General features: G+C 35.2%; 1 protein-coding gene across 3 annotated transcripts in view; it reads left to right on the top strand.

Moving 5' to 3' along the window:
- SCN7A (sodium voltage-gated channel alpha subunit 7) overlaps nt 1-13,774 on the top strand; it is an 80,370-nt gene extending 66,596 nt beyond the window's left edge. For all 3 annotated transcript variants that reach the window (XM_032408980.1, XM_032408987.1, XM_032408997.1), the window contains 7 exons: nt 643-750; nt 3,320-3,598; nt 4,583-4,636; nt 5,423-5,560; nt 7,108-7,212; nt 7,762-8,032; nt 10,712-13,774. In XM_032408980.1, the coding sequence (XP_032264871.1) occupies nt 643-750; nt 3,320-3,598; nt 4,583-4,636; nt 5,423-5,560; nt 7,108-7,212; nt 7,762-8,032; nt 10,712-11,778 (2,022 nt within the window). In that variant the 3' untranslated portion in view covers nt 11,779-13,774. The remainder of the gene's footprint in view (nt 1-642; nt 751-3,319; nt 3,599-4,582; nt 4,637-5,422; nt 5,561-7,107; nt 7,213-7,761; nt 8,033-10,711) is intronic.
- Nucleotides 13,775-27,483: the final 13,709 nt, after the last annotated feature.

Genomic DNA, 27,483 nt, shown 5'->3' on the forward strand with positions numbered 1-27,483 from the left:
ACTCTCCCCAATGTCCATCACTCAGCCACCCCATCCCTCCAGCCCCCCTCCACTCCAGCAACCCTGTTTGTTTCCTGAGATTAAGAGTCTCTTATTCACCTTAGTATCATTGTATACATTTTTGTAATTTGTACTTGGACTTAAAAATATTCATATCCTCCTTGATCCTCTTCTCTGAAATCCTATTCTATTATCTTAACCATATTTATGTTTGAATTCATATGTAAATATATTCCAAACTTTGCTTTTATGAATACATAGTATACTATTACTAGATTGCAAAAAGTCATGAAACTGATTCTTAATCTAATTTCAAACTAAAAATTGATATAAATATCAACCCTTGATCATAAAGTATGTCAAATATACAAATTTTTGTTTATCTCAATAATATATATTCCTACTACCAGAAAATATTTGTTTTATCTTTTTTAAAGTAATTTTAACACAGTTATTTTCTTATACATTTCTATATGTCATTGTTAAGATATATGGAAGTATACATTAAATCTTTTGCATATTTCTTCATAAGGTTTTGACTTTTTATCTTTTTTGTAATAAATACAAAGTTTATTTTGCAGATTTTTTTGATTACATTAAAATTAAACCCTATTAACTCTTTTTTTCCTTAAATATATTTAGGTGTTTTGTCTTAGCTTAATCGGCAAATCTCGGGAGGAATTAAAACCACTTATTTCCATTAAATTCATTCGGGCACTCAGAGTTCTATCTCAATTTGAAAGAATGAAGGTAAGAAAAAAGTTTCTAAGCTAATGTGTAGATTTTTATTTAAGATTTCTAAACTTCTACAAATTAAATCTTCATAGTCTTCTCATTTGCATCCTTAATATTAATGCAAAAAACTTATATTCTACTATTTTAATATATAGAAGAAAGGTATATTAGTTATACTTACTAAAATATTAGGTCTTTATTACTCAAAAGATATGAAAAGTCATAAAAATAAGAAGAAAACCCCTAATAGTTGGGAGAAAATATAAAGTTTCAAAAACTAATACCATTCTAGCCCACATGGATATCTATGAGTATTAATAAAATTATCTCAATGTTAAAAATACAACTGACAGAAAATGAAACTTTGATCACCTAGTTGTTTAAAATTATAGGAATATTGTACACACTAAGTAATTATACTGAATGAAAGTGAATTTTAAAATAAATTAGTTTTTTTTAAGTCACACATCACAAATTATGAATTCTTGTCCTTTCTCCCTCACCAACATGTTAAAACCTCTTCTGAACAATGTGAGAAAAACTAATAGGTTGAGCCACATGAAACAACTAATGTTCAATCTTTTGGGCCTAAAATAGAAATCTGCTCCCTATGGCTTGACCTAATTAAGAAAACAGAGTTGATGACCACCACACACAGTATAATTATGTAATATACAGTGCTCAACTATGTGCAGAAATGGCAGAAAAAATCTAATTTTACCTTTCATTTCATAATCACACATCAATGTTTTCTTGCATTTTTCATTTACATAGATTATCATTAACCTGCCTATTTGCCTGCCTATATTACAGAATGCCACATAGTCAATATAGATAGGATCCAATAAGAAAATTATCTATGTTTAATGGTATAAGAAAGGGTCCAATTTCATTCTTCTGCATGTGGCTGCTCATTTTTCCCAGCACCATTATTGAAGAGACTGTCTTTTCACATTGTATATTCTTGCCTCCTTTGTCATAGATTAATTGACCATATAAGCGTGCGTTTATTTCTGGGCTCTCTGTTCTGTTCTATTACAGATTCAGATCTTAAGCTTCATCTCAACCTCTGGAAGTTCTGTAGTTGAATGATTTCTGAAAATATATCATTGAATATATAAGGAGTCACATGATTACAAAATTAATGCTTTATATATTTAATAAGCTCCAGTCTTGGGTGCTCTGATTACTGAAATATTTGTGTCAATATTTGTATCTACTTCTTTTATTCTTCCATAAGTATATTTTCTGATAAGCATAGCATTTTTTTCTTTAGAGGTATCAGTGAGCCTCTCAAAATACCTTAAGTGCCAACAAAGGATCTGTGACTTAGTTTTAGAAATAAAATGAAGTGTTACTGAAAGCACAACTAAGAGTTAAAACATTTATTCAAAGCCAGAAAACTAAGGAATATCAGCAAGGAAATACAGCAAAAAGAATACATATCCAGTAATGGCTGAGGGAAGGAAGGATAGAATGGTAGCAAAGAGAATCAATGGTGCCTCACAAAAAAAAAAGAGAAAGAAATGAGGTTGGGGGAAAGGAGTCAAAAGTGTAAATGCTAAGGGAAAGACAAAGAAATAGCAGAGTGAAAATTTCTGTTGGCTATAGGAACTGGTTTACATTTGCCGTAACAGCTATAGTGGAGGGATGAGAATGAAATTCTGATTATAATATTTAAGAAGGAAGGGAGTTGGGCGCCTGGGTGGCTCAGTTGGTTAAGCGACTGCCTTCGGCTCAGGTCATGGTCCCGGAGTCCTGGGATCGAGTCCCACATCGGGCTCCCGGCTCAGCGGGGAGCCTGCTTCTCCCTCTGACCCTCTCCCCTGTCATGCTGTTTCTCTCTCTCTCTCTCTCTCTCAAATAAATTAAAAAAAAAAAAAAAAAGAAGAAGGAAGGGAGTTGAGGAAATGGAGACAGTGATTCTAGACTATTACTGTTATTCAAGTCGAGGTTGTAGATTTCCTTCCCACACTTCCTGCTCTGGAGTGGCTCACCTGTGACAGAGTGGTGAAGTGAGGAGGTTTGTGATTTTGCAGGCTCCAGCTGTTCATTCAGTGTTTCCTGACATAGCCTCTTGCCTTGACTTCATTGATCTACGATCTCTTGGTCTTCCTCTTATTTCCCCTGCCACTTCAGTGTCTGCTTTGTAGGCTAATCCTCCCAAAAGTTAGAATCACTAAGATTTAGATGTAGGCCTATTTCTTTCTCATTTTATGTACTTTCTAAATAATACGTACACATATTCACACATGTTCAGATGTCTTCCCCGTTTCTGGCACAATACAGGAAGTTTGATACACATGTTAAATCAGTGAAATAATTATTTTGCTAATCAACTCTGTTGCCTCTTAGTGATTATTTTAGTACAAAAATTTTGAGAATGTCTGGATTTTTAATGTATATTTTTTCATTGAAATTTATTATTTAGGTTATTCAAATACTGGCATGTGACCTATTAAATCTTTAGTGACGGCCTTTTTTTTTTTTCGTTATTTCTATATGACATTACATTTAGTATTTCTAATTAAAGTGAATTCACATTTCTTACCTAAAGTTTACATGTTTGTTTTTTAAATGCCAGGTGGTTGTGAGAGCTTTGATAAAAACAACTTTACCTGCTTTGAATGTGTTTCTGGTCTGCTTTATGATCTGGCTGGCTTTTAGCATCATGGGAGTACACTTATTTGCTGGCAAGTTCTATGAATGCATTGACCCAACAAGTGGAGAAAGGTTTCCTATATCCAAAGTCATGAATAAGAGTCAGTGTGAAAGCCTTATGTTTAATGAATCCATGCCATGGGAGAATGCAAAACTGAACTTTGATAATGTTGGAAATGGGTTCCTTTCATTGCTTCAAGTAGTAAGTTCACTTCTGATTTTTTAATCAATGTTTTTATATGTTCATTCATATTATAGGTGGACATAAAGGACAAAATGTGGATGATTACTAGAGTTGGTTATAACATATTTTAGCAATTATTAGTAGATACATGTTATGGGACATGCTACACTAGGCTTATTTGGAAAGACAAAAGTGAAACACAGACCCTCCTCTGCTGGGAGAAGTTTCTAAGTACAGATGAAGGTAGGATTGACAGGGGAGATGGCAGGTACTGGAAACCTATTTCAACCATCATTGATGAGGTAATAGGGTCACAATTTTTGGTCCAGCTCAGGGTACTACTGTTTTGTTTCTACTTAGTGCGTTGGCTCCTCAGTCACCCAACATCTAACAGAAATGAGGAGATAGGGCGCCTGGGTGGCTCAGTTGGTTAAGCGACTGCCTTCGGCTCAGGTCATGATCCTGGAGTCCCTGGATCAAGTCCCGCATCGGGCTCCCTGCTCGGCAGGGAGTCTGCTTCTCCCTCTGACCCTCCCCCCTCTCATGTGCTCTCTCTCATTCTCTCTCTCTCAAATAAATAAATAAAATCTTTAAAAAAAAAAAGAAAGAAATGAGGAGATAAATCATTCATTCTTGTCTTACCTCCCCCATAGAAAAGCACATATATAGCAGTTAAAAGTAAAAATAACACTTGGGCAGCATGTATTTATTTACCATTTATCTATCTACCTCTCTCTCTCTTTCTATTTATACTATCTTACAATATTTTGTTATCAACTACAATTAAGCTACTACAATGAAGCTAAGTGGTTTTCAATACTTGTTAATAGACAATATAAATGCAGTAATGAAAATGATAAAGGTCTCAATTACATGGCATATTGAAATGTGGTCAGCCTTACTAATCATGTTTTACTATATTAATCACAAATTGAGTTTTACATTTTATTTGCCATGAAGCTTAAGATTTCCATAAGAATTAAATACATGCCATTTTTACAGGCAACATTTAATGGATGGATCACTATTATGAATTCAGCAGTTGATTCTATTGATGTAAGTACAATATCATCTTAGAGCCATTGTTAAGGTTCAAGCAAAGTTATTTTTGCAATTCAAGAACAGGGTACCAACAATAACAGGATAAATAACATGATAAAAGTAAATGCTTATGCTAGACAGAAATTAAATACATTTCAGATTGCATATTTCGCAAATGAAGTGAAAATGAAATCCTTCCAGGATTATGTACAGTGGTTGAAGCCCAGTAGGCCCATTTGAAGGATTATCAGACTTCATAACAGTGTTTAAACCAATGCAGTAAACTTTAAAATCCACATAAAACAATGATATCACTTCACCAAAAACAAAGAGGAAACATTACCTCATGTAGAACTGTTAGTTTTTCCTGTTGTAAATTGTTTCACAAATCTTATATTTTAAAAAGTTGGTGTATCAATATTTTGCTTATTTTTTCACTTTCTAATTTATTTTTATTTTTAAAGATTTTGCTTTTTAGAGCAGTTTTAGGCTTACAACAAAATTGGGAGGGAGGTATATAGATTTCCCATATACCTACTGTTCCCACTCCATGGCCTATTATCAACACCACTCACTAGAATGGGGCACATTTTTACCAAGGATGAACCTACATTGACACATCATAATCACCCAAAGTCCATAGTTTACCTTAGGGTTCACTTGGTGTTGTACATTATATGGGTTTGGACAAATGTGTAATGACATATAACTATCATTACAGTATCATACAGAATATTTTCACTGCCCTGAAAATCTGCTATGCCCTATCTTATTTTGCTTGTTTTTTAATTTAACTTTTAGGTAAATAGGCAACCTAATTTCGAAGACAACATCTACATGTATTGTTACTTTATCAACTTTATTATTATCGGATTATTTCTTCCTTTGAGTATGCTGATCGGTGTTATTATTGCTAATTTCAACAAGCATAAAATAAAGATAAGTACAAATATTCTTTGCTCACTAATGCCTGAGAAAATCAAGCACATTTATAAAAATGTCCTGCTTCAAATAATTGGTTTGGGATTCAGCTTAATGTCATTTTTATTTAGTACTTAGTTAAAAAAAACAGGTTGATATTCCTACATATTTGGGAAATATTGATAAAATGTTCATCTTTACATTGTTTTCTGTACTCAAATGTAAATGGGAAAGTTTAAAGGTTAAAAGTCACAAGTGTTTATATATGTTTGTAAAAAATGACATGCTGACAAACAAATAATATTGTGGTACATCTGCACAAATATGTGAAGAAGTTCAAGAAAAATAAGCTGCACATTTTTACTCTCTGATATGTTCAAAGCTTCAGAGTCATAACCAACATAGACATCTTTGTCAGCACAGTAGCTTTTCCAGCTAGAAGTAGAGAGAACCCTAAATCCTAGATATATGGCCTAAATAGGAGTGCTTGAAACAAGTAGGAGACAATTCAGAGACAGAACCAAACAGCCCATTTGGCGCCATATCCACCCAAAGATTTCCTTCAGGGCTTCTGCAAATGCAAAGGCCTCAAAAGTCGTTTAAGCCTGCTTATTTTAACCACAGAGACCTATTTTCTAGAGGTGTAGGAAAGCCTTCTAAAAAATCAAAGAAAAAAATAGTCTGTTTTGAAATTCTATCTTCAGCCATGTCATCAAAGTTCAGCCATGTACAGAATCTGGTAAACAAATCGCTCTCAGTCTCTGCTAATCAAATTAGGAGAACAGTGTTCAAATATGCATTTGATTGGATGCTTCAGCTTCTTGGGACTTCAACCCAATGGGATAACATCCTAGGATCTGCTTCTGGACTTCAAATTGGTGACTTGTCAAATTTAAGTGACTAAGTCCTGACTTGGGGCAGTAATAATTCCTAATCTCTAGATTAACAAAACATTAACTGTTTACCTCTTATTCACTTTATATATTTTGTATAAGATATTGAAATTAGCACTAGGAACACAAAGATAAATAAGCTCTAGAAGGTGCTATGAAGATGCAAGCACAAGGTGCTGTTGGTGTAATAGTATAAAAATATCTTCTGGTAAGTATTATTTGGAAAATTAAGTAATATATGAACTTATAAAAAGACATAAATGACCAATTCTATTTTTTCCTGCTTATTAGAAGGTACAAACCAATTTTACCTTTGGCTTTTGAATTCAATTTTTCTTAGTAAACCTTTCCATTTATCCCCCACTGTTTCTCCTTTATCTCTGTTTAACATGAGGTAGGCCTCAAGAGCCTGAAAAGATAAAAAAGTTGCCTACCCACAAGAAAGTGAACCAAAAGATAATTGATATCAGTCATTACCATATAGTCTACGTGTGTTTAGTGTGGATTTGTGTGCAGAAAGTCAGACGTGGTTAAATGTGATTTAGATCATTGCCTTTATGCCCTTTGTAAAATATCAAATCAGTAATTACCAAGCTTTCCAAAATGTCTATTAATGGTAAGGTAAAATTTAGATTCAATGTGATTTTAAATCTTTTTCTTTCATTTCTTTACCAGGGAGGCTCAAATATCTTTATAACAGTCAAACAGAAGAAACAATCCCGTGCACTGAGGAGGCTGTTGTGTGAGGACTATCAAAAAACAATCCGTCGCCCAGGAGTAAGAAAACCTCTAGATTTGTTTTTTAAGCTTCAGAAAAAAAAATTCTTTTGTATATTCTCTTTTAAAAATGAAAATGTGTTGGGGCACCAGGGTGGCTCAGTCGTTAAGCGTCTGCCTTTGGCTCAGGTCATGATCCCGGGGTCCTGGGATCGAGCCCCACATCAGGCTTCCTGCTCAACGGGAAGCCTGCTTCTCCTTCTCCCACTCCCCTGCTTGTGTTCTTGCTCTCGCTGTGTCTCTCTCTGTCAAATAGATAAATAAAATCTTTAAAAAAATAAAATAAATAAAATAAAAATAAAAATGAAATGTGTTTTTGAAATTCTTCACAAATGCTTTTGACAAAATTTAAAAATATGTTCCTTAACAAAGTTTGGATGGTCTTTTGTTTTTTTGACTATATACAATATAATTATAGTTTGGTAAAAACTTAGGCCCTCATGTATTTTCCTGTTTATGCTAGGAGGGAAATTATAAACATACAGACAATATGTGTGTGTATATAACCTATTAATAAGGCTGTTATACCTTTCCTTTTTTCATCCACAGAATAAATTCCAAGGATTCATCTTTGACCTGGTAACAAATGAAGTTTTTAATGCCATCATTATAGCTCTTATCTGTTTTCAAGCAATAACCATTATGATACAAAGTGATGAACAGAGTCAAAATGTGGACATTGCTCTCTGCTGGATTAACTTAATTCTTATTATACTATACACTGGAGAATGTGTACTGAAGCTCATCGCTTTCCATTGCAACTATTTCACCATTGGATGGAACATTTTTGATTTTATGGTGGTCATTTTCTCTGTTACAGGTAAGATTTTTAGTCAGATTTTCTTTTATAGTAATACTAATTCAGGCAAGTTCTTATACTAAAAGTGTCCTGAGATATAGTCTCTTAATAGGCAAAACAGAGAAGAGATCCTTCTTATTCCAATTGGAATGGCTTATATTTTTGCATTCATACATGTACACTTACCTGACAGCTATAGGTGTTCAAAAATACTTATTGAATTAATACATACACTTTACTTCAGAGGTCACCCCTTCAGTGTATCACATACAGTATTTTCTAGGATGGCTCTAGAAGGAGCTTTTTATGTCTTAGCATGATATAACCTTTCACAGTCCCTATTCTTCTTTTTTCTCTAATCTCTAAAACTGTTTACAACTTTCACAACACTAGAGTGTTAGGCTTTAATAAATTTATCACCAGTTTTCTCTTACCCGGGAATCTCCATCTTTTATTTAACAAATATATTTGATTATCCCCTTTGTGAATAGACATTATGCTATATGCAAAGAATCTAATAGTAAACAGGGTAGGCGTAATCCCTGTATGCACATAGTTTACAATCTAGTAAGGGATACAGATGATTAAATAGTACATATTTAATGTGCTATTAACGTTGTGATAACGGAAGAAGCACAGGGTATTACAGTGGCACAAAAGAGTGAGGGGAACCTAACAGTAAGTAGAGGTCAGAGGAAACTGCATGGATGAAGAAAATCTAAATAGAGACATATTGGATAAGGGGCTAGCCAAGTAAAGAATCTAGGATAAAAATGTTTTAGGCAGGGAAAAGTTTGTTTATTGACTGCCTCCACATAAGACACATACTAGAATGTAAGCTCCATGAGAGACAATATTTAAATGTTTATTGTGTCAGATACTATTCTATATAGTTAGTAGTGAAAATGTGGACAAACTATCTGCCCACTTGTGCTTCCAGAAAATTCAACCTATTCATTTGGTAGTAGAAGCAGTCCAACTATTGATAGACAAGCACAAGAAGCTTGAAAGAAAAGTACATAAAGGCAGGAAGGGGCTGATAGGAAGAAAATAGAGGAATATGGAATTAAAAAGCCCTTTGGGATGAAAGTGAGAGTTACTGAATCAGAGATCTCGAAGGAGAGCAAATCACGGTCAGACAGAAAGCTGTTTGAATTTGAAATCTCAGAAGGTGAAGAATCCTGGGTCCAGAATGTGGCCATAGCTGCATATGACTAAAGTCAAATGATGGAAATTATTACAGTTAAGAAAGTCAAAGAAAGAAAGACTGGCCTTTCAATGAGCTGTTGATGGTAGGTATTGGGGTGGAAAGAGCCACAGTGAGCCAAGTACTAAGTCTACAATGAGTGTAAATGAGGAGGAATAAATAGATCATAGAGCCAAGAAATGGTAGGCGATAGTACAGTTCAATGGCGTGATCCACAATGTCTCAGGACAGACAATTCTTTTTTTTCTTTATAAAATTGACTTAAAGTGTCTGGAAATCACATTGTAAAGAATGAAAGATGCTTGGTCGTTCCATTTTTCTACCCCGAGAAATATGGAGCAGGAAGAAAGAGCTGTCTGTGTTTGACAATGTCCCAAGGGAAATAGTGTCCTCAAGATAAAGTCAGATTTTACTTAAGAAAGGGGGTGAAGAAAATGTAGTGAAGAGGATGTAGAAAAAATTGTCTACAATTAAATAGGTATACCTCTGGCATAATGGAAGAATTTGGAAGATTGTGAGGACAAATGAAAATTTGAGTCAGAGCAGAAGATTCACTAAAACAATGTGGAGATGAAGATATAGGTAAGATAGAATGTCAGAGAGAATGTCATCATCGACAATGACCAAATTGAATGGAAATATGAGACATGATCCTTCCAGATTCAACAAACATACCATCTCATTTAGAAGCTTCATGGGATTCTTTCCTCCCCACCTTCTCAACTCAAAATGAACCTCACTCTCTCCAGTATTTCCGGAGAACATCCCCTATACTTTTAGGGTAACTGTAATTTTACCTTGTTTTATTGTTATGTCTCTCACTCCCATAGTCCCCTCATCTACCCACAACTGCTACAAAAAAAAAGTTCTAGGCCAAGGCTCATTTATTTAATTCGATTTAAAGCTGCTAAGGGCCCAAATACTATTTATGAAATAAATAAATTAAATTATAATCTGTGAATCACTGAATGTCAGACATTTTTGTAATTATATTTATCAACTAGGTCTTCCTACCTTGCATTATAATTACTTTAAATATCTACCTTTACTCTCTAGATTATAAGGTCTTTGGGAACAAAAGTCAGGTCATTCACTTTTGCATATTTGCATGACACCTTTATTAGATATCCAATAAAGACTGGATTGAACTAAATTTCTTTATACAACTATACCATCTGTGATTCCACAAGTACTTGACCAATAGTACTCTTAAGATGATGATACATGTAATTCTCTCCCAAATTTTGCTAGAGACCCTGAAAATTGCCACAATTAATATTTGGCTAATTCCCACTTTCAATATGTTCTGTTGAATGGGAAGGATTAATAAAATGATCTTAACATATAGAAAAAATGATATAATACTTGAAACAATAAATAAATAGTTGAAATAAATAATTGAAATAATAAATGAAATAAAATAATTTATATTCCTCTAAATACAATCATATTTAAATGATTTTATTGCCTGTTTTATCTTCTCCCACACCAAGAACTATTTCTACCTATGACGATAGGATACTACCTTGTGCCTCCTTCCATTATGGAACTGATACGACTCTCACGGATTATCCACATCCTGCGTCCTGGGAAAGGACCAAAGGTATTCCGTGATCTACTGCTCCCTTTGATGTTGTCTCTCCCAGCATTATTGAACGTCGGTCTTCTCATCTTCCTGGTCATGTTTGTCTATGCCATCTTTGGAATGTACAATTTTGCCTATGTTAAAAAGGAAGCTGGAATTAATGATGTGTCCAACTTTGAAACCTTTGGCAGCAGTATGCTCTGTCTTTTCCAAGTTACAATATTTGCTGGCTGGGATGGGATGCTCAATGCAATTTTCAACAGTAAATGGTCTGACTGTGATCCTGATAAAATTAACCCTGGGACTCAGGTTAGAGGAGATTGTGGTGACCCCTTTGTTGGGATTATTTATTTTGTCAGTTACATACTCATATCATGGCTGATCATAGTAAACATGTACATTGTTGTTGTCATGGAATTTTTAAATATTGCTTCTAAAAAAAATGGCAAGACATTAAATGAAGATGATTTTAGGAAATTTTTTCAGGTATGGAAGCGGTTTGATCCTGATAGGACACAGTATATAGACTCTAGCAAGCTTTCAGATTTTGCAGCTACTCTTGACCCTCCTCTTTTTATGGCAAAACCAAACAAGGGCCAGCTCATTGCCATGGATCTTCCCATGGCTGCTGGAGACAGAATTCATTGCCTTGACATCTTACTTGCTTTAACAAAGAGAGTTATGGGTAAAGATTTGAGGATGGAGAAAATGATTTCAGAGATGGAATCAGGGTTTGTATCAGCCAACCCTTTTAGGATCACATATGAGCCAATTACAACTACCCTGAAACGAAAACAAGAGGTAATCTCAGCAACCATAATTCAACGTGCTTATAAAAGTTACCGCTTGAGGCAAAACGACAAAAATGCATCAGATATTCGTATGATAGATGATGACAAAGAAGTTCAAGCTACTGCAGGAAATGCCTATTTTGACAAAGCTGAGGAAAAGTCAATTATTCAAGGCCAAATCTAATCCCACTTACCACCTTTTCACCTTCTAAAAATGTTAAAAGTTTGAATCAGAAACAAAAAGATCAAAGAAGTAAAGATTTTACTTACTCACCAGTTGTCTACAATCAATGGAAGTTAAGCTTGTGTTCACAAGACTCCATGTCAAGTTTACTTTTTACCGTTGTATATTCAGTCTAACCAAGACAACCCCTTAAAATCACTTCCATGAGTTAAAATGCCTTAAAATTGCCATTTGATAATCCAAATGGCTTGTTTTCTCTATCTGGCTTTTATGGGGTGTGCTTCTCCTAGAGGATTGGTGAGGTGATAGTAGAGACTAGTAGCAAAAGGGGCTTCCTCATATATTTTATGTCTACTTTATGGGATTCAAGGACTTAGTTACAAATAAGCAAGTACAATAAGTACTTTCTTAAGGTGGGATAGTGTTAAAAAATACAGTGCTACAGGCCATTAAATCATTAACTTGCCTAGACAGATGCCAACTGGGGGAAGAGAAAAAGGCAGTTCTTAGAAAGTTCCTTTGAGATCAACCACAGATCCTCTTGGGCTGATCCAAACCATGTTTGTTTGACTGGAGCCTTGGTTTTGGTTTTTGTTTTCTTTTATTTTTTTACTGAGGATTAATATTATTTGATTGGTTTTGGATTCCTGGTTTTTCATCTCTTTGGCTAGTTCTACCTAAGCTCTAGCTCTTCAACAGAATGGATTCAGAGAATAAGAAACACAAAGAGAACTAGAATTATGGCCTATATTTTCCTCATTTATACTTTTTTAAAGTATACGTTTACTAAAATGATATAGAAACTGTTAGTAGACTCATGTATTATCTTATCATAAGACTGATATATATTATACCATTTATCCATAATGGAACATCTGAGGTCTGGCAAATGAAAGTCATAATATGAATTAGAAGAGTCAAGGCTTGCCATTATGTCTAGGCATTTTCAGAGTCTTGATCCTTACTTGGGAAACTGTGTCCACTTTGAAATACTTTTCACTATTCTTTACGATTCTCTGTAACTTAGAGAAAGAAAATGACCACTGAAACTGTGAGGACACCGAGTAGGAGATCAAAATACAAGTTTGTTGTTGGTAATGTTATGTAATATTAGTGTATACAAATTAGTTTTCACTTACTCATTTATCTTTCTAAGTTTGTTTTTGCTGTTTTTATTCTAATCACACACACACTCTGTAAAATGTTTTGTGTTTGAAAAACTTGAAAATCCTAAACATTAATTTTCACTATTAAAATTATCTTTAAAAGGTACCTATCTTTGATAGGTACAAATAGTTGTTTTTGGACATAATCATAAAAATGCAGCCACTTGCATCCGTGTAATACAAGATTCTGATATTGTTCCCTTTGTATGAAGATTGATTTCAATGTGCCTACAAAATCCTAAAGGATTCAGAAAGAAAATATATATACTGTTGACTTAAATGGCAAACTTTAAATATGTTGTATGACATTCAATATCACTTAAATGTCAGTAATTGTATTTTATTATGAATGCATGATCTTGAGCCTTAACTATTATAACCTATTTCTGCTCCTCAGAAATGTATTAACTTGACCAAGATGCCTTTGGGGGAAACCCTTAAGTAAATGTAATTTCAGGGTTCTGTTTCTTTCTGTAAGTGTTCCTTCCCTTTCTCCTCCCATTCGTCATCATGTGATGGGGACCAGTGAGGAACTAGTGTTAACTTGGTGACATGGTGACAGCTGGTGCTTTATCTAAATTTCTTAGTTTTCTATTTCTTGGAAATGCTTTAGTGTAGAAACCGCTTCAGATATTTAAACTTAACCTTAACTTGCTTCTGTAAAATCAAGACCATTAACTGATTTTAGTTTGAAAATTATATCTTTTACTTGTAAACCATGTTTGCCACTAACCTTCCAAAAACTGTGTAAAGAATTATTTTTAACAAAGTCTTACAATATATTCTACTTTTTAGAAACTATAGAAAATAATAAATACAACCTGTTAACCACAGTAAGCTTTGGGTTTTTTTCTTTGATAAGTGAGGTCGCCTACTTTGTATGATAAAAATTTTTTCAAATGAGCCTAATTACATTAAAGCTTATTCATTCAGGCTCAAAATTCAAAGCTGGCAAAACTGTGCTTCCTTTGGGTTAAAAAAAATTGTAAAATAAATTTTAGTAAGCTTAGCAGAGACCCTTACACATTGACAAAATTTACAAAGTACTCCTCCTATCAAAGTCATAAGTTTATTAGGTATATCTCAGTATTAATTAGAATTTGCTTTATGGAGGATAATGCTGAAATTAAACTGATTGGTGTGCTATGATTTGTCAGTCTGCTTCTTTAAAAATTTTCTTTCTGCTCCTTTAATAAATATAATGAATATACTTTAAAATCGTTTTAAAGATACTGGAAATAGCTACCATTTATTGAACAGACTATTAAGCCCAGCCTTGTTCTAAGTATTTGTCATGCATGAACGAGGCATTCACAACAACTCATGAAACAATGATAATTTTCATTTTATAGATGAACAAAATAAACTTAGAAGGGTTATAAGAGCTTCTATATGGCACAGAACTTGTAAACAACAAGGCCAGAACCTCAAACCAGGTCTAGTTTTAGAGCCTTAATATCTAACCCCTATCTACGATAACTGTCTAGTAATAAATGACCTAGCTAGAGGCAGAAGAAGTTTAAGATGAATTAAGTTGTTGAAGAGAGATAAGTTCCCTCTCTTTCTCTCTCTCTCTCCCTCCCCCTTTCTCTTTCTCAATCTCTCCTTCGGTGGAGGGAATTGTAAAAGTAGAGACAACCCCTGGAAAAAGGAAAGACACAAGGAATAAAACTGTAGAAGTTTTTTCATTCAATATTTATTGTATGCTAGATACTAGATATAAACCCAGAGCCTGCATAGATACTCATACATGATACATAAATGCAAAGATAAATCTGAGACTAGAGAACTTGCTGACTACTGAGGGAAACAGCTAATTATAATATATGGTAATTTTTATACTATTGGTGTAAATCCCAATATGTATTCAGGAAAGAATGATGGGTTCTACATTGAAAATTATAGGTAAAGTTAGTAAAGTGGACCCTAGAAGGAAAAGAAAGATTTTATCAATTAGAGAAGAAGGTAACTGTAATCAACACAGAGACATTTTTAAGAAAAGGAGTCCATACAGAGATGACACCTAAGGTTCTGAGCTTTTGGTTCTTCCGGCTAGACTATAAAGAGAAAGGGGAATTAAAGACAAGATAAAAACGTGTACTCCAGAGATTGGATGGAAAATTAGAGCAGAATTACTCTGAGCACCCTGATCCCTTCCCAGATATGCTTTATTTTGTCCTTTTGTTCTTGAACCCTCTCCTTCTTTAACTGTTCTTTCCAGAGATTCCAGGTCCACATTCTCAATTCTAACAGTCAATATAGAACTCCAGTGAGTGACGGGGTCTTCACTCTCCAGGTGGGGACTTTCATCTTTTATGTTAGAGAACCTAACACTGTCAGGGTCAGACACTTACTCATCTCCTCATCTGTAAGTGAACCTCTTATCTTCTTTGACTTCAAAAACACATGTGAGCTCAAAGGATTTTTCTCTCAATTCCAGCTAGTTAGTTTATGAACCATCCAGGAGGCACAACACCCCTAGTCCTGGATTCTACGTCTACATCACGTAAGAGTAACTTAAAATGATCCATAAGTTCAGAGTTCCCAATCACATAAAATCTCATCATCAATCTTCCCTTTCTCTCTCCCATTTTTGTTTTCATAAGATTCTGTTCAACACCTCCTAGCTATTAGACACAAGAATTTAGAGATAAATAAGGTTGTCTTTATCCTTAAAAAGGTAGTAGTCAGGATTTTCCAGAGAAACAAAACTAATAGAACACACAGGTTTCCCCCACTATCCAATAGTAGAGTGTTCCTATAAAACCTTTTATAAGCTGAAATGACGTAAAGTAAAGAAGTAATTACCACTAATTTATGTGAAAAAAAATTTTATCATTCCTAAACCCAAAAAAACCTCTTAGGCTTTTCTGATACCTTAGGACACAACTTGCTAATAAATACACAAAATATATCAAGATGAAGTATGGATGCTCACAAACACAGTTCAAAGCTGTGGCAGTTTGAGCACTTTTTCATGTGTCTATTGGCCATTCGGATGTCTTTTTTGGAAAAATGTCTGTTCATGTCTTCTGCCCATTTCTTGATTGGATTATTTGTTCTTTGGGAGTTGAGTTTGATAAGTTCTTTATAGATTTTGGATACTAGTCCTTTATCTGATATGTCATTTGTAAAACTACTGGGTATTTACCCCAAAGATACAAATGTTGGGATCTGAAGAGGTACGTGCACCCTGATGTTTATAGCAGCAATGTCCACAATAGCCAAACTATGGAAAGAGCCAAGATGTCCATCGACAGATGAATGGATAAAGAAGATGTGGTATATATATACAATGGAATATTATGCAGCCATCAAAAGGAATGAAATCTTGCCATTTGCAGTGACATGGATGGAACTGGAGAGTCTTATGCTGAGCGAAATAAGTCAATCAGAGAAAGACATGTATCATATGACCTCACTGATATGAGGAATTCTTAATCTCAGGAAACAAAGTGAGGGTTGCTGGAGTGGTGGGGGGTGGGAGGCATGGGGTGGCTGGGTGACAGACATTGGGGAGGGTATGTGCTATGGTGAGCACTGTGAATTGTGTAAGACTGTTGAATCACAGACCTGTACCTCCGAAACAAATAATACATTTTATGTTAAAAAAATAAAAGAAGAAGATAGTAGGAAGGGAAAAATGAAGGGGGGGAATTGGAGGGGGAGATGAGCCATGAGAGACTATGGACTCTGAGAAACAAACTGAGGGTTCTAGAGGGGAGGGGGGTGGGAGGATGGGTTAGGCTGGTGATGGGCATTAAAGAGGGCACGTATTGAATGGAGCACTGGGTGTTATACGCAAACAATGAATCATGGAACACTACATCAAAAACGAATGAGGTAATGTATGGTGATTAACATAACATAATAAAATTTTTAAAAAAAGGTGTGGCAGTTTGATGCTGAGATGCTGAGTGTAGGTCCAGGCAAGGAGCTTGGTGGGGCCGCTCTCACTGCCTGGATAACAGCTTATGGCAAAAAAAAAAAACAACAACAACGCTATTTTCACTTTTCCTTTAATTTTTTCTTTTCTTTTTTTCTTTTCATAAAAGTGAAAATCTTCTTTGGATTTCTTTTGGTTAGCGATAACGGGTACTAATGTAGCTCTTTTGTAAAAGCAAAGTGGTGCGACTCAAGTTTTCGAAAAGTGAGGGATACCTGTATATAGATTTATAAGAGGATATTTATTATTATGGGAAATGTTTCACAGGATTAAAGAAACTGAGATATGTGGCAATATACCATGTGCAAGCTGGAGAATCAGGAAAGTCAGTGGTATAATTCAACCCAGATCCTAAGACCTGAGAACAAGGGAGTCATGGTATAGTTCTTAGTCCAAGGCAGAGGCCAAAGAATGTGGGGAGGGGCACAAGACCTGGAATTAATCTTAAGACCCAAGAACCAGGAACTCCAATGTCCAAGGGCAGGAGAAGATGAATGTCCTAGCTCAAGGACAGAAAGAGAGAACTTACCTTTCCCTTCATCTTTTTGTTGCATTCAGGCCCCCCGTGAATCAGATGATGCTTGCCCACATTGGTAAGGGCAGTCTTCTTTTTTTTCATCCTCTTACTTTTAACAGACAGATGTCATTGGAGTTGAAATGAGTTTCTTGTAAGCAGTATATAGCTGGGTCACATTTTTTAATCCATGTTTTATTGATGTATTTAGACCATTCACATTCAAGGTAATTATTAATATGTTAGCACTTAAGGTTTCCGTTTATTTTTTGTTTTCTATTTGTTTCTTCTGGTCTCATTTCTCTATTTCTGATTTCTCTGTTTCTCTTTTCTGGTCTGCCCACACAAAGCTTAAATATGTTTTAGGATTCCATCTTGATTTTGTTTTTGAATGTATCTCTTGTATATTTTTGGTATATATATGTGTGTGTATATATATATACATATATATATATGTATTTGTATTATGTATTATGTATATATGTATTAATTTGTTTCAATATATATGTATATATATGTATATATATAGTAGTCATTCTGAGTATTACTAATCTGTCCCTCTATCTATCTATGAATTATACCGTTCACTAACGTCAACATTTTACCACTTTGAGTGAAGTGTGGAAACCTCATTCTTAGTTATATCCCTTTGTCTTCCTTATTTTTAAGTATCATTGTCATGGGAATCAGATGATGCTATAATTTTTTTATAAAGATTTTATTTATTTATTTATTTATTTATTTAGAGAGAGCATGCACGAGTTGAGGAAGTGGCAGAAGGAGAGAGAGAGAATCTCAAGCAGACTCCATGCTGTGCATGGACCCTGTCATGGGGCTCAATCGATCTCATGACCCTTAGATCACGACCTGAGCTGAAATCAAGAGTCGGATGCTTAACCACCTAGATGACCATGATGCTATAATTTTTGTTCCAATCATCAAATATGGTTTTAAAACTCACGAGGAAATGAATGGTTCTTTGAATGTACCCATATTTCCACTCTTTGCCTATTCCTTCTTCCTTCCTGATGCTCCAGCATTCTTTCTTTTATCAATTCCTTTCTGTTTGAAGAATTTTGTTTAGCCAATCTTTAAGAATAAGATATTTTATTCCTCTTTAATATTTTTGTACTTATGTGTTGAAATGATAACATTTTTGATATACATTTTGACATACATTTTTGGGTTAAACAAAATATATTACTAAACTTTAAAAAAGAATATGTCTGCTAGTAATAAATTCTTTTAGCTTTTCTTTTTCTGAAGATATTTTTAAATCTCTTTCATTCCTCAAGTATGGATTCACAGAATATAGAATATGTGGCTGACTGTTCTTTTATTTCAGCACTTGAAAAACATGATACCATTTTCTTCTGGTTTCTATGACTTCAGATTTGAAATCCATTATCATTTGAATTGGTATTCCCCTGCAGGTAATACTCATTTCTCTCTAGTTGCTTTCAAGACTTTTTTTTTGTGTTTATTTTTCAAAATTTTAACTGCGGTGTATCTTTGGCATGGATTTCTTTGTGTTTATCTTGCTTAGTATTTACTCAGCTTCTTGGAATTACAAGCTTGTGTCTTTTACCAAATTTAGGATATTTTTCAGCCAATACTTCTTCAAACAACTTTTCTATTCTTTTCTACTTTCCTTCTGGGATTGTGTTGCATGAGTGATGGCTCTTTTGTTATTGTCTCATAGGTCCCTGAGGCTCTGTTCATTTTTTTTCCAGTCAATTTTTTTCCCTCTCTATTGTTCAGATTGGGTGAATTCTATTGTTCTATATTCAAGTTCACTGATTTTCTCCTGTCATCTTCAGTCTATTCTATTAAGCCATCTATTCAGTTTTTTATTTATGTTATTGTATTTCCAGTTCAGTAATCCATTTGTTTTTTTCTTCTAAAATCTATTTCTTCAGAGATTTTCTGTTTTTTTAATTTGTTTCAAGAGAGTTTATAAATGATTGTTGAAGCATTGTTATAATGGATGCCTTAAAATACTTTTCAGGTAAGTCTGACATCTGATTCATCTCAGATTTGTGTCACCTAATTGTCTTTTCTCCTTCAAGGTGTGATTTTCTTAGTTTTTAGCATGCTGAATGATTTTTTTTTTTCATCATACTCAGGGAATTTTTCTACCATGGTGGGAAATACTGGATCCTATTTAAGTCTTTCATTTTAGCAGGTAGTCACACTATTTAGGTTTAGCACATAGGTCTTGATCTGTTTTTGTGAGCTGTGGTTCTCTGGTGGCTTAATTTTTCAGAGGCTTTGTAGTGCTATTTTGGTCTTCTTGGTTTATCTGGTGCAGCTTGGACTCCCACTGGTTTCTGTTGGTGCTGCCTAAGGGACTGGAAGAAGTTTCCACAGGTCAGGCAATCTGGTTTTTCTCAGTGATGGTGGGGGAAAAGAGGAGACTCCCTCTACTTGTAGCTCATGAGAAAAGGAAGCTCTCTGAAGTGGGCTACTTGTGGCTACATCCTCCTTGCTGGCTCACCCACCACCTATTGTGTCTCTGGACAAGGAAGGAGAGTCTTATGCAGGCCTATGGATCAAAGAGAGACTTTCTGGATCAAAAAACCTTTCTGGATCAGACCACCTTTCACAGATTGGTCTCTTTTGGCCAGTTCCATCCACCTGCTTCGCTAGAAAAGGGACATCTCAGGCACAGCCGAAAAGGAGAATTCTTCCCCAGTCACCTTACTTTTGGTAGGGCCCTCAAGAAATTCTTGTCAGTAGTGCAGGCTTGTCTAATGTTGCCAGAGGGACTCTCTTTAGATTCAGGGGAAGAATAAGCCTACTTGGACTACCTTCTGTTTTTAGATCAAGGCTGGGTGGACTTCTGCTGTTGGGTGTTGGGGTACAAGGTGCCTTTCACTGCACTATGTCTCCAGTTGTGGGGTCTCAAATCAGCTTGCCTTCTTTTTACCACCTTCAGGGTCCTTCTTTGGTGGTGTTTTGTGCACTGTTGTATTTAGCAGAAAAGACCAGAGAAAATATGGTCTATGACATCTTGTCTCAACCAAAAGTCTCATAACATATTTTTTAAAGGTCTGTTAAAACTGTTAAAGGAGGGGCACCTGGGTGACTCAGTCATTAAACCTCTGCCTTCAGCTCAGGTCATGATCCCAGGGTCCTGGGATCGAGCCCTGCATCGGGCTCCCTGCTCAGCGGGAAGCCTGCTTCTCCCTCTCCTGCTCCCCCTGCTTGTGTTCCCTCTCTCGCTGTGTCTCTCTGTCAAAAAAAAAAAACAAAACTGTTAAAGGAAAAGTTAATTAATGTAGAATATTTCATTTTCCAATATCACATAAATGAGGCATCACTTTAATTGGACAATTATATAAATATAGTTAGTATTAGTCTAAATACTAAAAATAACTAAAATACTATGAAAGTACTAAATACTAACTATTAGAAGTAGTGTAAAATTATATTGCCAGTAATCAGGCTGCTTAGAATTATCATTATTAACAAGCATCACTATTTAACACAAAGAATAATAGTAATAAAAATGTAATTAGGCCATCAAAAATTATGATCAATTTTTGCATGGATAAATCTTCATTTAGAACAGTGGTTCTCAAAATGTGTTCCTCAGAGGTGCCTGGGTGGCTCAGTCAGTTAAGCGTCTGACTCTTGATTTAGGCTCAGGTCATGATCTTGGGTTTGTGAGATGGAGCTCACACTAAGCATGGAGCCTGCTTAAGATTGTCTCTCTCTCTCTCTGTCTCTTCCTCTGCCCCTCCCCTGCTCAAACAAATAAATATATCTTTTAAAAAAGTCATGTATTTGTAACCATGAACCATCAGCTGTCCTGGATATCTACCCTGTGTTCCACCAAAACCATTCTCCTTCTTTCTCCTTGCTCTCCTCTTAAAGACTCACTCACAACAGCTGCTTCAGTGGGTTCTCTTGCCCTCTGGCTTCTGGTTGGGTTTGGCCAATAAAAAACACCAGAAAAAAGTGCTTTCTCCTTCCCAGATTACTAGGTTTGTTTCCATTCTTTGCCTGTGACCACACCTTCTGTGAAGGACCCTTCCTTACAGTTAATATCTATTCTCTAGAAATTTCCAGTAACTATGATGCCTGTACCACCCCTTTCAGGCCTAGAAGCAGAATTCCTTGATTTCTCCTTACACCTTGCCCACACCTTTTATACGCCCATTTGCTGAACTCTCCACAAATTATTTCCTTGTACTATGACTTTTTTCCATAATAAGAGCTTATCCCTGATCCATATACCAACCAAACTTTTGGCCTTTTGTAGTTTTTGAGACTGAAAGAATTCAAATCCTATCTCCTATAATAATTTCTGCCAGAGAAAGCTTACATCTCATTTCTCTTCATTAAGCCAAGAGAAAAAGAGAAAAGAGAGAGAGCGAGAGAAGGAAGGAAGGAGGGAGGGAGGAAGGAAGGAAGGAAAGAAGGAAGGAAGGAAGGAAGGAAGGAAGGAAGGAAGGAAGGAAGGAAGGAAGGAAGAGAAAGAAATCTTATTACATGCTATACTTGTGTTTTATTATTATTTATTTATGTTCAAGTATAATTAACATACAGTGTTTTATTAGTTTCAGGAAAAGGGTAAAATACAAGGTAAAAAATCTGAATTAATATCAAATAATATCTTAAAATATGCAAAATAGAGTCTCATTTTCTTTTTGTGTTAAAATTCTTATATCATAGCCTGTCTTATATATGCCAAAAGCCAGGTTACCAGGTTGTGTGCTTAGGTAGAAAAACAAAATAAAATAGACTCTCTTGCCTCTAAAAATTATAATCTAGCCCAAGAGACCATGAAAAAAGACATAAAATAATTAAAAGTATTATATGCTACAACTCAAATTATTAGTAGGTAAGGGTACCACAGGTACTAATGTGATATGATCACGAGACTTGGTCTAGCCTTTCACCACACACTAACAGTCTGAGCATGATTAGAACAAACACTTTCACTAGTTGCAGCCCAGTTCTTCCTCTCTTGCTTCAAGTCCCAATTGTTTGAATCCCCTGCTCAGAAAATCACTTTTTGCTGCCACAACCCAGCCTGAGCACTTGGAAATCCATCACCAAGAATTTTGAATCTTACTGCTCTCAAAGCTTCCAGTCTATCCAGCCGAAAAAGAGATAGTGACCTCCCCAAACAGACAGCTCAAGGCATCACAATGAAAACTGTTCAATAAACCACTTCTAAGTGTAAGCTTTAGATGAGATAAAGGTTTCTTTTCTCACTGTTAAGAGGACTCTAAATATGTAAAAAAAATGACAGTTTGTCCCTCCAAATTTACTCTCACCTTCTTCTATGGTAATAGCATTCTTAATTATTAGCTAAACACAGCCTTCTGGAATAAATACTACCTTTTACAACCTCTTTTTCCAGTGAAAGCTGGCCATGTAACTAAATTCTATTCTTTTTTTTTTTTTTAAGATTTTATTTATTTACTTGACAGAGAGAGACACAGCGAGAGAGGGAACACAAGCAGGGGGAGTGGGAGAGGGAGAAGCAGGCTTCCCGCCAAGCAGGGAGCCTGATGCCAGACTCTATCCCAGGACCCTGGGATCATGAACTGAGCCGAAGGCAGATGCTTAACGACTGAGCCACCCAGGCGCCCCTAAATTCTATTCTTTTAAATTTCTTTCCACCGATTGGAATCTGGGTGAAGATATGGGCCATCTGTAACGAAACAAGTAAGGCCAATAATCAATGAATGATAAGCAACAAGATAGAAGTGCCTGGTTCAGATAAGCATAAAGTAGTAGCAATTAGTCAGATCACGTTTTGTCTCCTTTATGAAAAAAAAAGAACCTATGTGTCACACTGAAGTGATGTCCCAAACTTCTTCCTTACATTTCTAGGCAAAGGTCCAAATCTTAAAAAAAAAAAAAAAAAAAAATTTCCACGTCATTATAGCAAGATCACATTCTCTAGCATTTAGACCTAGAAAAATAGTTAGGCTGCAGTGCAGTCGAGAAAAGAGCACTCTAATATGACATCCCATTATAACTGACCTTTGTTAGTTGTATGGGTATTGTAACCAGTAGTTTCCAACTCTGCATTGACTTTCACTTGTGCTCAGTACAAATCTCTCCAAGATCTTAAACAACAACTGAATTGGAAGGAAACTATTATAAATTCATAAAATAGTGCACAGTGAAGTAGGAGTGCCTTTTTGATCATTGGATGTGTCATGCTGTTTCAGCTTGTGAAAGAGCTATCTTTGTTTGCTAAATACATATTTCTGTTTAATTGCTCCATCAATCATGCTTAATAGTTCTGGTGAAGAAAAGTATCTGTTCTCTCAACTAAATGAAATTTCTTTAGATCAAGGCGAAGCACGGACACATTTAGGTCAAGTGAGACTCGGCAATGGTGTAATCAGTTTGATTAAAGTAGACGTGTTGATATATTTTCTTTCATATCACAGAAAGTTACTAAGAATTATCTCTAAATGTCTGCTTTTCTCCTGGACCTTCTATTATTAAATATATTGCTATGTCCTCACATTGCTTTTTGCAGAAGACACTGTATTCTTCCGTTGGACACAAAGATTCTCTACTGCAGTGTAACCCAAGCCAAACCAGCCACGGGTTGTTGGGGATCTCTGCTGCTACAGCATTTGAGGCACATGGGAAAGGTCTCATGAATAATGCATAGTTATAAACAGGTGACCATATCAAGATCTCTTCACTTGATGCTATTCCCAAACACACTCTGAGGAAAGTAATTGGATACCTTCATTAGCAATTGATCTGTACAGGAAGAAAGTGTGATTAAAAGCTTTGCACGGCATCGACTGCATGTGCATTAGCTTGCATTGACTTGCATTTATTTTCTACTGAAAACCCACGTAAATTGTAGCAATAACCAGAATCGTAATGCTAAAGAGAAATATAAAATATTTTAAAGCCACAAGTATGAAAGTACAGAGCCATTCTTCCACTGCAGAGTAGGTAAGAGGCAGAGGCAGTTTATCAGGAGGCCACCTTATAATTAGGTTAAGTGCCTGTGAGGCGGCGGCAAGTGCTGATGTGCTACCCAAGGAACAGCTGATAAAGTATGAATCCACTCTCGTCCATTTTCTTACCACCAGTGACAAGAAATGTCAGGAGGCTCCAAACACCTTCCTGGAACAGCCACCATTAATCTCCAATATGACCACATCACCTTTTTATTATTTTAGATGAAAAAAAAAAAAAAATGGTGGCACATCCTCCCCCCCGCCCCCATCACAGACTACGTGTTAAACCTACAATATAGCAGTTTTGGGGCATTCCACCTCAGCCAGAATTATCAACACAATTGGCTAAAGTTAATTGCTGCTGTTGTGGGTGGGGAGCAGGTGGATGGCCCCCATGGCCACGTTATAGATGACAGATATAAGCCTCTCGACTTACACAAATCTTCTTTAACAAGAAGATTGAAATGTGGTACAGTCTCCTAACTGTATGGTGAATTATTATGATCGTAAGTGTTTATGGGCATTTGTAAGACAGCATTACAATGATTTCTGTATGTTTTGTTTCATTTTATATTGTTTCAGCTCAGTGGCTGTGATGTTATCAATAAGTCCTATAAAATATTAACTGTATCTGAATAACTTCTCTCTGAGATTATAAAGTAGAGCTATTTATTTAGGTCTTCAGGAGATTCTATGTTCCTGATTGTCTATAGGAAGCTTTATTGACATCATTGCTCTGTTATAGCTATGTTCTCCATATCTTAGTTATTCCTGCTTATCTTTGTTGGTTTAATGCATGAAAATTAAATATGTTGATATGGAAGAGAAAAAAATAAAATTTTAAGCTGTCATTAGTGTGAGGTGCAAACATTGGGAAAGAGGGATTTACTTAAGATGATTTAAAGTCAAGATCTTATGCTTCCATTTATGAAAGATTAACTGCTGTGGGAATTGTCATCTCACTGTAAACCACAAGAAAACTTGACAAAATCTATGAGCAAAACATTTTTAGACAGTGGGCAATAGGCAGCACAGGACTGTGAAATCTGACAGCAGGGGTCCTGAGACGACGAAGTTCCAGGATCCTTGCCTTGTATTAAAGCCTGCTTCAGACCTGATTTAAATACACTTCAATACAAGCCTCAGATTTCTAAGCTAATCTGAAAGTAATTTAAACATGTGCCATTTTTTAAGGAATATAATAAAATGCAGCACTCAGTAATGTAAAATTCACAATTTTCAGCATCCAGTCAACACTGTCAGACAAGGAAAGAGGCAGGCAAATATGACTCTCAAGCAGAAATAAGGAAAAGATTGTTATAATATAAAATATGAAATAAGCAGACTATAATGTTAAAATAGCTATTCCAAATAGTATAACTATGGACAAGAATGTAAAGGAACAAATGAGTTAATAAGGAGAAAAATTGGAAATATAAAAGAAATTCAAATGGAAGTAGAGTTCTAGAGATAAAAATAGAATCATCCAAAATGAAGAAAAAAACTGGATGGGTTTAACTATAGATTAGAAACTGCAGAAGAGATCTGTGAACTTGAATACGTAGGAATAAAAACTGCAAATTTAACAGAGAAAAAAACACAAAAAACAAAAACGAGAGCCTCAGTGACCTGTGGACCAATGTCTACCAATTTTACATACGAGTAATCTTTCCAAAATTAGGATAGAAAATATATCAACAGTAGTGCTGCACTACAAGAAAAGTCAAAGGAAGTTCTTTGAGTAGAAGGTAAATGATATCAAATTGAAATGTGGATTTAAACCGTGGAATAATGAACACTGGAAATGGTAAATGTGGATAAATATAAAATACATATTTTCTCATTTTAATATCTTTAAAAATTTTTAACTATATAATGCAAAGATAATAGCAATGTATATTGTTTATAATGTGTTTATATATTATATGAAAAATTCATAAGACTACAACACAAAGGGAAATATTGAAGAAATGGAAGTCTATTGAAATAAAGTTTTGTACAGTGTTCATGAAATGGTGTAATATTTGAAGTTAGACTGTGATATACTAAAAAAGCACATTCTAAATTGTAGAATAACCATTAAAAATATAAAACATTTATCAATGGACACATAGGTTGCCTGTATATTTTGGCTACTGTAAATAATGCTGCAATAAATATAGGGATGCAAATATCTTTTCAAATTAGTTTTGTTTGTTTGTTTATTTTCTTTGGGCAAATACGGAGAAGTACAATTACTGGATCATAGGGTAGTTCTATTTTTAATTTTTTGAGGAACCTCCATGCTTTTTTCCATCATGGCTGCACTAATTTATATTCCCACGAACAAGATATGCAATGGAATATTATTTGGCCATAAAAAATGAAATCTTGTCATTTGTGACAACATGGATAGACCTAGAGGGTATTATGCTAAGTGAAATAAGCAGACATAGACAAATAACATATGATTTCACTTATATGTGGAAGCTAAAAAAACAAAGCAAACAAACAAAGCAAAACAAAACAGAAAGAGACTCATAAATACAGAGAACAGACTGGTGGTTGCCAGAGCAGAAAGGGCTGGAGGGATGAGCAAAATAGGTAATGGGGATCAAGAAGTACAAACCTCTAGTTATAAAATAAATAAGTCACAGGTATGTAAAGTGTAGCATAGGGAAATAGTTAACAATACTGTGGTAACTTTGTATAGCGACAGAGGGTAACCACATTTATCATGGTGAGCATTTTGTAATGGATATAAATGTCAAATCATTACATGATACACCTGGAATTAATATAATATTGTATTTATATTGCAATTAAAAATATTTATATATATATATCTCACACAGATATATGCACATAAATGCACATTATATCTCACAAAGAGAAGGTTAATAAGTTAATATAGGGGAGATAATGACATCTTAAAAAGCATTAAAATAGGGGCACCTGGGTGGCTCAGTCAGTTGAGCATCTGACTCTTGGTTTTGGCTCAGGTCATGATCTTGGGGCCCTGTGATCCAACCCCATGTCTCATGCTCCACGCTCAGCAGGGAGTCTGCTCGCCTCCTCTCTCTACCCCTCCCCCTGCTCGCACACTCTCTCTCTCGAAAACAAATACCTAAATCTTAAAAAAAAGCA

This window comes from Phoca vitulina, unplaced genomic scaffold (genome assembly GCF_004348235.1).
Source record: "Phoca vitulina isolate PV1807 unplaced genomic scaffold, GSC_HSeal_1.0 scaffold1, whole genome shotgun sequence".
NCBI lineage: Eukaryota > Metazoa > Chordata > Mammalia > Carnivora > Phocidae > Phoca > Phoca vitulina.